General features: G+C 35.1%; 1 protein-coding gene across 1 annotated transcript; it reads left to right on the top strand.

Moving 5' to 3' along the window:
• The first annotated feature begins 321 nt into the window (after positions 1-321).
• LOC131803544 (coiled-coil domain-containing protein 170-like) lies at positions 322-9,449 on the top strand. The gene is made up of 6 exons (XM_059124891.1): positions 322-451; positions 5,515-5,628; positions 5,688-6,503; positions 7,717-8,088; positions 8,243-8,773; positions 8,833-9,449. The coding sequence occupies exons 1-6, from the start codon at positions 362-364 to the stop codon at positions 9,349-9,351; spliced, it is 2,442 nt and encodes an 813-aa protein (XP_058980874.1). The 5' UTR covers positions 322-361; the 3' UTR covers positions 9,352-9,449.
• The last annotated feature ends 2,985 nt before the right edge of the window (positions 9,450-12,434 follow it).

The following is a 12,434-nucleotide window of genomic DNA, read 5'->3' on the forward strand; positions in this document are numbered from 1 at the left end:
AATTCCTAAAGTTAATTTTATGTGATTTTTATGCCTTTGGCAACCGATTTTTGTTTCGTTGTCGAGAAGGCCTTTGCAGGATATTTCCATAACTCTATGCAATTTTCCACACTACCATAGTTCCCAACAAACTATCATCGATGGCTGGTCGCCATCGTAGTCGTTCGCTTAGTGTCTGATATAATTTGTAGTTTTTTTTTTGTACCAAGCTTCGGCCTCTTCGGTGTAATTTCGTTTATGACCATCAAAAGATTAGGCAAGCCCCTTGGACGATAATTAAATTTCGCTTTCGTAATTTCGCTGGAATTGAAACGGAAAACGGTTTGGTTAACGAAGTGCTTGAATAAAAAGTCTCTTCAAAATGCCTTTGGATAATGACCACAATCATCATCTGCATCATCATCATGTGGATATCAGTGGATTATCACCGCATCATCATCACCATCATTTGGTAAAGTTTGTACATAAAAAAGAACAAGTGAAAATACATTGTGACCATTACTATCTCCTTAAAAAAGTATAAAAAAATTTTATTGAAAAAATATCTCTGAATATTTCCCGAAACAATAATCTTAAAAAATTAAAAAAAAAAACATATATTTTTCCCAAAAAAAAACAAAAAAAAAATATTTTTTGATATTTTTTTCGCTAAAAATATTGCTAATAAAATAAAGGAACTTTACCTAAACAAACATTTTTAGAAAGAAATTCCATTATTTCCAAAAAGAAGTGCTGTAAAAACATGGTGGTTATTGTTTTGAAAAAAAAAAAAACATTCTCAAAATGTCTTTAACTATTTCTTAGAAAAATTTAAATTTTTTTTTTTATAAGAAAAAATTTAAAAAAAAAATAAAATTCCGAAAAAAATCAAAAAAAAATTCTGGAAAAAATATTCTAAAGGAACCCAAAAATTGTTCATGAAAATATTCGTAATTTTGGAATTTTTCAGCTGAAGCCTTTAGTAAAATTTATTATAACGAGAGTTTTTGAAAAAAAAATTAAAATTCCGAAAAAAATTAAAATTCAAGAATATTTCTAGAAAAAATATTCTAAAGGAACCCAAAAATTGTTCATGAAAATGTTCGTAATTTTGGAATTTTTCAGCTGAAGCCTTTAGTAAAATTTATTATAACGAGAGTTTTTGAAAAAAAAAATTAAAATTCCAAAAAAATTAAAATTCAAGAATATTTCCAGAAAATATATTCTAAAGGAACCCAAAAATTGTTCGTGAAAATGTTCGTACTTTTGGAATTTTTCAGCTAAATCCTTTAGAAAAATTTATCATAAAACTAACGGGAGTTATTGAAAAAATAATCCAATCCAAAAAAATTAAAATTCAAGAATATTTCCAGAAAAAATATTCTAAAGGAACCCAAAAATTGTTCATGAAAATGTTCGTAATTTTGGAATTTTTCAGCTAAAGCCTTTAGAAAAATTTATCATAAAACTAACGAGAGTTTTTGAAAAAAAAAAAAATTAAAATTCCGAAAAAAATAATATTCAAACAAATTTCCGGAAAAAATATTCTAAAGGAACCCAAAAATTGTTCATGAAAATGTTCGTAATTTTGAAATTTTTCAGCTAAAGGTATTTAAAAAATTTATCACAAAACTAACGAGAGTTTTTGAAAAAAAATTAAAATTCCGAAAAAAATAAAATTAAAAAAAAAATTTCCGGAAAAAATATTCTAAAGGAACCCAAAAATTGTTCATGAAAATGTTCGTAATTTTGGAATTTTTCAGCTAAATCCTTTAGAAAAATTTAACATAAAACTAACGAGAGTTATTGAAAAAAAAATCCAAAAAAAAAAATAAAATTCAAGAATATTTCCCGAAAAAATATTCTAAAGAACCCAAAAATTGTTCATGAAAATGTTCGTAATTTTGGAATTTTTCAGCTAAAGCCTTTAGAAAAATTTATCATAAAACTAACGAGAGTTATTGAAAAAAAATTCCAAAACAATTAAAATTCAAAAATATTTCCAGAAAAAATATTCTAAAGGAACCCAAAAATTGTTGGTGAAAATTTTTGCAATTTTGGCGTTTTTCAGCTAAATCCTTTAGAAAAATTTATCATAAAACTAACGAGAGTTATTGAAAAAAAAATCCAAAAAAAATAAAATTCAAGAATATTTCCAGAAAAAATATTCTAAAGGAACCCAAAAATTGTTCATGAAAATGTTCGTAATTTTGGAATTTTTCAGCTAAAGCCTTTAGAAAAATTTATCATAAAACTAACGAGAGTTATTGAAAAAGAATTCCAAAAAAATTAAAATTCAAGAATATTTCCAGAAAAAATATTCTAAAGGAACCCAAAAATTGTTCGTGAAAATGTTTGCAATTTTGGCGTTTTTCAGCTAAAGGCTTTTTAGGTCAGACCTGTGTTTCATTTTTCATGTTTTTCATTCATTATCAGGGCATTATGAGAAAATAAAATTCCTCTAGGACCTTTAAATTTCCGAAAACTTTACCTAAAAATGTTAACCACTACGTCCTGAAAAACATTCATTAAATCGACACTTATTTCCTAAAAAAAAAATATTCTTAAAAAAAAAAATAAAAATGCTCTGTTTGTTCTTTAATAAATTATTCTTACGAATATATGTTTGTTCGTCCCTGAAAATATTCTTAGAAATCCATGAACATAAATGTGTTGATTTAAAAACAAAAATACACAAATAATTGTTCCGAAAATTTTTAATATATTAATTGTACTTAAACAAGTTTAAAAGTATCAGACGGTTTTGCCGACAAATGTATACCCTCGATTATTTAAATACATTTTGAATTCAGTTACAATTATTCAAATTGTTCACCCTCTATGGAGTACATTCCGAAGGAATGGAGTAATATTGTCCATTCGATATCGGACCTAAATAAATATGATAAAAATATTGCGACGTGCCAGGTTTGGACTATATCGAGTGCTTCCCTACGGATAATTATTTTTTTGGGGGACGCACCCGGGTATATTTGACCCACAAGTCCGGGCCCGAGACCCGGATTAGATCCGGATCTACTAAGCCAATATGAACAAACTAATGAAAATACCTATGCAAGAAGTATACCAATTAAGGGGTTATTCAAAACAATCCGAAATTTTATGAAACCCCCAAAAAGTCAAAATAGGGTCCATTTTGGTAGTCCAAAAAATACGCACTAAATTATAGCTTACACTCTAACCTAGCTACAAAATTTGCTATTATCATTCTTGGATCCAACCCGAGACCAGACAACCCGATTCTACATCGAACCTAAGTTTTTCCTAAATTTGATTCTTTTTTAAAGCAGGCTTCCTTCGGTCGGGGCTTGAGATTTTCCTCGTCCGTGTTCAAAGACCATTATCTCTCAATCCAAGAAATATAATAACACATATTTTGCCATTTTGGAAAATTTGTAGTGTCAACAATAGTCTTGCATATATTTCATGGACTCCAAACATGGGACCTTTTTCAACTTTTAAAGGATTTTTTAAAAAATCAGGTTACAAAAACTTACCTCAGGAAGAAATTAAAAAAAATCTGTGATATTTTACTAAACTAGAGGTAAGCCGAAAAAAGTAAAAAGCTCGTTACTTCGGTCGGGTCGAACTTTCAATACCCCTCATCATTGAAAAGGAACATTCAAAATGTTAAAAAGATTCCGTTGGAGAACGCCTCTGTAATTTTAAAAATTGTAAATATCAGGTGTTGCGCTTTTATGGGGATATAAAAAACGTGGTACTTTACAGTAAATTATCAGCCAGAGAAGGTGGTGCCTATTACGAACTTAAGTTTAAGTTAATTAGGCTGAAAAATGTGGTTAAAATTGTCAAAATAACGAAGGTACGGTATTGGAAGGTACCGTTTTATGCGTGACAATTTTCTGTCGTAGGAAGCAGTGCCCGTTGCGAACTTTAAATTCCGAATTTGAAATAATTCTGGTGAAAAGTGTGACAAAAATAGTCAAAATACCGAATAAAGGGAGCTGCAGTTATATGTGAGCGATACGAATATTGTAGATTCTGTCATAAGTGATAGTCCCTATTACGAAATCCAAGTACCAAATTTGAAACAATTCCGGAGAGAAATGTAACACAAATCATCAAAATGCCGAATATCTGGATGTACAGTTATATGGGGTCTAAACCACAACGTGGACATATATAGCCCATTTTCAATACCAAAAGTCCTGCAGTCAGACCTAAAACACATCTGAGTAAAATTTTTCCAAAAATAATAAATATCATATTCACATATCTTCTGAGAATGATATAGTTATACCAAGTTTGAAAAGCATTGCTGAGTATAGAAAGTTGTGAAACGATGTGGGTGGAGGTACTAGAAGAAGTGAATCGATATCTGCCATCTTCACACCTGATATTGTGTTGATAGAAATATTTGCCCGTGTTGGGTTAGAAAATAATCGGATGCTCACTTCAGGTTTTATGAACTTCATTTTTTTTTTTTTTTTCAATTTCTTGACCTCTTTATGGGGGAAGTAATAGAAGGAGTGAGCCGATATATTCAATCTTCAAAGCAAATCTTGTATTTGTAGAAATATCATCTAGCATTTCCATCTCCGAACTCGACTTTTTTTGTACCAAATACCAAGTTTAGCCATATCAGATACACCCTTCTACCAGCTAGACAGACAGGCGGAAGGACGGATCGGATTTGAACTTGAATCGGATTTGGTCTAAAGGGACATAGGATCTAAAACCGTTATTTCGATGAGACACGTTTTGGACGCATCAATTGATATATTCCCTCTGAAGCCATATGGCTGAGGATATAAAAAGCCAGGAATCGATAGTTAAAATAAATTTGAAAAAAACGCAAAAAATGATTTTAGAAAAAAATATTATTAATAATTATCAATTGAATATTCATAAATCGCATATGTATAACTATTCTTACAAAATATTTTATTATATATATTTACAAATATTTATTTTTAAAACTGCACGACTTTTTTTAAAAAATCCATTCTGAAAATATATTCATAAAAAGTATCCACCAAATTGATTTCAAAGTGTCCAGGAAATGGATATGCTAATATAAATCCAGGAATCTGTCCCCAAAAATTATTTGAAGAAGCTATGAATCGTTCTTTAAAAACTATTAGAAAAACAATCGCAGACACATTTTTTTAAAAATTCGTGAAAATCCCTGAAAATATCATAAAAATATATTCTTAAAAATATTATCTACAATAATTCTATTCTTCAAAAATATATTTAAATAAATCCATAAATTATAAATACTTTACCTAAAAATCTGCAAAAATATTTTTGAAAAAATAATCGAATATATCAGGGAAAAATGTGAATAAAAATCCCAGAAAAAAAAAAATATATATTTTTTTTTCAAAATATTAAAAAATAACAAATTCTAATTTCAAAGAATTTCCCGATTTTTTAAAGGCAATGTTCTTAAGTATTCTCTTCCACGAAAGTCCACGAAAATTGGTCTTTTTTAAATTGTAAAATACATTTTTACTCTTCTTTTATCTCTTATATTCTATTCCTCTTTAGCTTGACAACAGCTGTGGAAATGCTACGGATCATCATCACAACATTGACTTGGTTACCACACTGCGCAGTGAAATAGCAGCCTTGTCATACAAAAAGGAGAGACTGTCATCAGAGGTAAGTTTATACTCTTCTCCAAAATATAATTTCCTAATTCTCTCCCTATGACATTTTAGCTTTCCGAGACCAAAGCTTCACTGTGCAGTCGTGAATCGGAGGTAGAAAATCTGCGAGCTCAGGCGGCGCGACAAACTGCCCTCATTTCTTCACTACAAAGTCGGCTGCATGCCTCGGAAAATCGAGAAGAATCTGTACAGCAACGCTGCGATTCCACAATACAGACCATACAACGTGAAAAACGATCCGCCGATGAACGCAGCAAGGAATTACTTTCCAAAATTCAACATTTAGAAACCCATTTGGCGAATGAAGAAGCTCAAAAGGAGCAGGCTCGCAACCAACTGTGTGATTTTCTTAAACGTCTCAGTATTTGTTTGGGGATGGAAGCTTGTGACAGTGCCACGCTGACAACAGATTGCGTTATTGCCCGAGGAGAGGAGCTGATGACGGAACTGCAAAGGACCAAAGCGAAACTGGCATCAACTTGTGACACTTTGAGCAGCTGTGAAAATGAGTTGTCGAATCTAAAATCGCTATCGAATATTGAAAAACAACGTTTAACGGCTCAGCTGGATAGTACCACGAATCATGAACATGAATTGGAGTCACGTTGTCGCCAATACGAGAGGGACTTGCATTTGAATCGTGATCGCCTGACAGAATCGGAAATTAATGCTGAAAAATTAAAGGAGGAGTTGAGAGGTTTTGAGTCGCGTTGTCATCGCCTGCAAAGTAATTTGGATCGTGTTCAGAGTGATCGGCTTTCGTTTTTGCGATCGTTGGCAAATACTTTGAATATTCCAGAGCCCTGTGAGACCTTGATAAAGGATAAGACGAGAGAAATTTTGAATGACAATAAGGCCATGCATTCGGTGAGTATGAGGATGGGGACTTTCCGAAAAAAGATTTTGTAAAATATATTTTTGAGGTTATTCCAGATATAGAAGAGCTACAGAAGCTCCTCTAGTCAAAGAAGAGCTGCTGAAGTTCTTCAAGTCATAAAAGAGGAACTGAGGCTCTTCTAGCCATAGAAGAGCTGCTGAAGCTCTTCTGGTCATAGAAGAGCTGCTGAAGCTCTTCTGGCCATAGAAGAGCTGCTGAAACTCTTCTGGCCATAGAAGAGCTGCTGAAGCTCTTCTGGTCATTGAAGAGCTGCTGAAGCTCTTCTGGTCATTGAAGACCTTTTGAAGCTCTTCTGGTCATTGCAGAGCTGCTGAAGCTTTTCTGGTCATTTCAGAGCTGCTAAAGCTTTTCTGGTCATAGAAGTACTGCTGAAGCTCTTCTGGTCATACAAGAGCTACTGAGCCTATTCTAGCCATAGAAGAGCTACTAAGCCTCTTCTAGCCAGAGAAGAGCTACTGAGCCTCTTCTAGCCAGAGAAGAGCTACTGAGCCTCTTCTAGCCATAGAAGAGCTACTGAGCCTCTTCTAGCCATAGAAGAGCTACTGAAGCTCTTCTAGCCATGGAAGAGCTACCAAAGCTCTTCTAGCCATAGAAGAGCTACTGAAGCTCTTCTAGCCATGGAAGAGCTACTGAAGCTCTTCTAGTCATGGAAGAGCTACTGAAGCTCTTCTAGCCATGAAAGAGCTACTGAAGCTCTTCTAGCCATGGAAGAGCTACTGAAGCTCTTCTAGCCATGGAAGAGCTACTGAAGCTCTTCTAGCCATGGAAGAGCTACTGAAGCTCTTCTAGCCATAGAAGAGCTACTGAAGCTCTTCTAGGCATAGAAGAGCTACTGAAGCTCTTCAAGCCATGGAAGAGCTACTGAAGCTCTTCTAGCCATGGAAGAGCTACTGAAGCTCTTCTAGCCATAGAAGAGCTACTGAAGCTCTAGCCATAGAAGAGCTACTGATGCTCTTCTAACCATATAAGAGCTGTGGAAGCTCTTCTAGCCATAGAAGAGCAACTGAAGCTCTTCTGGTCATAGAAAAGCTGCATAAATTATTCTATAGGTAGGAGAGCTAAAGGAGATCTGCTATTCATAGGAAAGCTGGTCTTCCTTTTGCAAGAAAACCTTTAAACCCCGATCTCTCAACTATTAACCTCGTTTAAATCTCCTTCATTCTTTGTCTTTCTTTCCATTAGCAAATCCACTCTCTCCGCGAGCAAATCTCCTGCGAACACAGCAAACTGAAGGAAACCCAGGAGACAACTCAGTGCCGTTTGCGTAACGAGGAGGCTCAGAAATGTGAGCTTGAAGAGCGTTTGGAAAAATGTCATGCCGAGATACATAGCCTGCGTAATGACCACCTGGGGTTATCGGAATTCTTGCAGCGTTTAGCAAAGGCATTGCATTTTGGTGAATGTTCGACACCACCAGCTCTGGGTACCGATACGAATATTATGGCTGAGAGTCTCTTGGAGAGGGCGGAACGTTTGGCAGCCGATCATCATCATTTAGTAGATCATGGACACAATCATCACCATCATTTGCCGCACATAAGGAGTGCCGAAAAGGTAAGCGGTTCAAGTTTTTTAGATTTAGCCAATATCCTTCTTAAAGAGAACAGATCGGAACAGGATTTATTTCGATTTTATTTTCAGAAGTTTGGCATTTTTTCAAGAATTAAGTTTTGCTTCAACCATTTACCATTCTCCCCTCTTTATCCAGGGTTGCTGTGACCACCATCACCATGTCCATGCCACAACCAAATTACGCCGAGAACGTTCCTGCCACGATATCCCGCTGAAGGAAACAACCAGCACCCTCTATAATCTGCAACGTAAGGTACGTGTCCTCAAGGAACAGGTACAGAGACGCGATTTGCATTTGGAATTACTCAAACGAAAATTGGCCATTATTGAAGATGGGGCTCGGGGTAAATGTGTCTTGCAGGGTGAGCGGGATGAGGCGGTGTGTCGTGCCAAAAAGGCCAGTAAAGCTGTGGATAAACTTACAGCCCAGCTGGCAGATGCTCGCACCCAGATAGCCGAAGCGAAGGCCCAGCTGGCCGAGGCGGCTGAATACAAAATCACTGCTCTGGAGAGGGCTCGGAAAATCGATGATCTCACCAATCAATTGTGCGATTTGGAAGAGGAAAAGACTCGACTCATGGCTCAAGTGAGTTCGTTGAAGGAACATCTGGAATCCATGGAGGAATCAAATCGAAATAGACGCTGTCGTGATGAGACCCTGATAAATGTAAGTTTTGATTAAGACCTCTTTAAATGGATTTTTATTAAATTTTTCTATATTTCAAGTCACTCCGCGACGACTTGGAACATGTCCAAAGCCAACTGACCGATGCCAATCATCGCCTGTCGCTTTTACAAAATTTCCGCACATCTGTGGCCCGCACGCTGCATTTGCGCGATTTACCCGAAACGGATTTGCTACAGCGCTTGCAGGCCTTGTGCTCCGCCCATCAAGAATTCACTATGCTTTCGAAACGCTATGAAACAGCCTCCCCCATCGGGGATCACCCCTGTCCCCGATTCGATGATCCGGTGCCGCCCTCAAGTCATTGTCGTCCACCACGTTATGATAGTGGAGGACTAGCACCAGCACACCCGGCAACAACATCATTGGAACCACCCCATCTCAGCAGCAGCCATCACACTCACACTCATGGACGCCTACGTTCACACAGTCACTCACGCAAACACTCCAAACATTGTGAGGAAACCGAAATAAGTTCCGATGAGCATTTCGATCATCATCGTCTCAACCGTCATCAACCGCATCACAATCATCGAGTTCATCCCCACCGTTATCATTAGGCAGTAGAATTCTAAGTTTAGTTTGTATTTTGATATCTCTGTTAGGTTAACATGATTTTGTAAGATAATAAAAATATTTCTGCTAATTTACAGTTACTCACCGACCGATGCCATCTATTGGCGAAAAGTGAAAACAAAAATAAAAGCTGAATGTATAGCAAAGACAAGACCCTGGGTTATTTATGTAATTGAAATATGGCAACACGGGAGTGGTGAAATGACGTTAACAGCCGTTGGGAATGTAAGGAGGTGGATGTTGAGTAAGAAATAGGGTAGGATATGTTGGGTATGAAGATATAACCGTTTTACCCAGCAAATATACTCATTAAAAATCGGGTTAACAAGGATATATCGCACGAAATTAGTTCTTATTTTCTGGCTACGAAAATCTGATAATTAAGTAATCTAATATAAACGACTTAAGTGTAGATCTTTCAACTTGGACCAGGTAGGAAAGATCAACAGTCGGACTGGGCTGACTACATTTAACCCTATACCACCATGGATATTTAGCAGAACTCTCATAAAAAATATATGATCCAGTATGGCTTCTGAGCAAATAATATTTAAAAACGGATGGAACTAACATATTAGCGCAAGATCTTAGTCTGAATCGATTGAATTTGGCAGAGGATTTTATACCCTCAATCATATGGCTAGAGAGGGTATACATATATCACTTGATACGGTCAAAACGTGGCTCATCGAAATAACTGGCTTAGACCTTAGGTCTCTTTGGACCAAATCCGTTTGACGCCATTTGGAGTCGATAGTAGCGATGTCCATCCGTCTGTCTGTCTGGCAGATGCTCACGATAACTCTCGAAGCGGTTATCCGACCTGGTCCAAACTTGGTTCATCATAATATTATTATCAAACTTAGATCGAGTTAGGAGATGGGCAATATCGGTCCTCTCCTTCTGGTACCTCCCCCACAAAAGGTCAATAATTGCATAGAAAATAATTTATCTCATAGAATAAGAAAGGATCATTAACATTTTTCTCAACTGTTGCAAATCCCAATATTTTCATTAGTGCTAGGTTAGGTACGAAAATTGTTAATATCGGTCCACTCCATCAAGTACCTCCCCCACAAAGGGTTAACATTTTGAATAATTATCAATATCTATAAAAAAGGGAAATGTTTGTACGTTTGAATGTCTGTTTGTAATTTATTTACTCAAAAACTGCTGAACAGATTTGCCTAATATTTTCCAAATATACTACAGCATAGCATGAAAGTAACAAAGGCTATATAAATTTTTGAAATACCACTTTGAATGGGAGATATAACATCAGAGGGTAAATTAATTCAGTCATATGTTCAATTTTTTTTTCAAAATTATTCATTTCACAACATTTCGCTGTCAAAATTTATATTTACAAATCCATAGTATATACAGAAATCAGAGATGGGAACCAGTTTTTTATGTAGTGAAATTTGACAAGGTAAATATCACTTTAAGCCCTTTTTGTTTCCTGGGTTGTTAAGAACATATAGAATGAATGTAATAATAATGCAAGAGCGCCATCTAGTGGTGAATAGCTTCGCATCATGTTGTTTAATAGTTAACATAAAACTCTCTGCTAAATATATTAGTTTACAGAATTTGCAAGAATGGATAATTTCCATAAACCTTCAATGGACATAAGTCTTGTTTAAGGTATTCCTTAGTTATCTTCTGGTGGTATAGAATAGATTGATACAATTTTTTTTTGTTCAAAACTTCACACTTCGTACCAAATTTATTTTTTTGGAAAGAATAATAGGAGAATATTTACAGTGATCTAAATGCCAAATATTAACTCTGTAATTTCCCCCATTAAATAATTTAGCTTTTTAATATTCCCAATTAATAAATTGTGTACATTACAGTACAATTATAGTACACATATCCAAAACCAGCTCCTTTCCCTCAACCACAGGCACCAACAGTGACATTAATATTAAATTTCAGGGTTCCAGCTCTATTCCATCACCAAAAACCAATTTTCGTACCATTAAGTACTTTTCGAACAATTATGGTACGCATGTACAAAACCACCTTCTTATCTTAACCACAACCAGAAACAGCAACTATATCAAATTTTAGCATTTCCAATTTTCACCATATACCAAATTTAATCATATTTAGTACTTTTCGTACGATTATAGTACACATTTCCAAAAACAACCTCCATACCTCAATTCCAGATACCAACAGAGACCTCAATATCAGATTTCGGCGTTCCAGCTCTATCCCCTCGCACAAAACCAAATTTCCTACTATTGAGTACTATACCCAATACTAATACCAAATTTAGTACAATTTAACACTTCTCGTAAAATTATAGCACACATTTCCAAAAAAAACCTCCATATCTCAATCCCATGTACCGACAGTTACCTCAATATCAAATTTTTGGACCCAGCTTCAACTCTTCACCGTACCATATTTTACTTTTAGTACAAATATAGAACCCATTTCCGAACCACCGCCAAATCTCAAACACAGATACCATCAGTAATCTGTAAATCAAATTTCAATTTTATTTCCATCCCTTTACCCAATACGAAATATAGGGCCATTCAGTAATTTTCGTACAGGCTACACATGAAAAACGATCCTAATACCAAATTTCAAACACTATCTGTAGTGTAGCACTAATTAGTAATTTTCGCGCACTTTTAGTACGCATTTTCAAAGATCCTCTTTACCACAAGACTACCTCTAACCTTCAAAATTGCAGCTTCATCCGTTTACCCTAAACCAAACTTTTCCAAATATAGTACTATTTAGTACAGTTCGCATACTTGGTATACATTTCCAATACCAATTCTCATACCAAATGGTACTAAATGGTATCATATTAGAAATTTAGTACCATTTTTTACTTTTTCGTACCATTTTAAACTATCCTGCACTCGATCAGTGACTCTCTTTGCAATGCAAAGTATTACATTTTAAGTACATTTTGTTACTTTTTGTACCCTTTTAGTACGAATTTGTAAAAATCCATCCTTGTCAATATGCCTTCGCACAAAGACAGACCCTCGAGAAGGCAGTAATTTCACTACTCTTTTATGTATAAATTACGATGTGC

This window comes from Musca domestica, unplaced genomic scaffold (assembly GCF_030504385.1).
Source record: "Musca domestica strain aabys unplaced genomic scaffold, Musca_domestica.polishedcontigs.V.1.1 307, whole genome shotgun sequence".
In the NCBI taxonomy this organism is placed as follows: Eukaryota; Metazoa; Arthropoda; class Insecta; order Diptera; family Muscidae; genus Musca; species Musca domestica.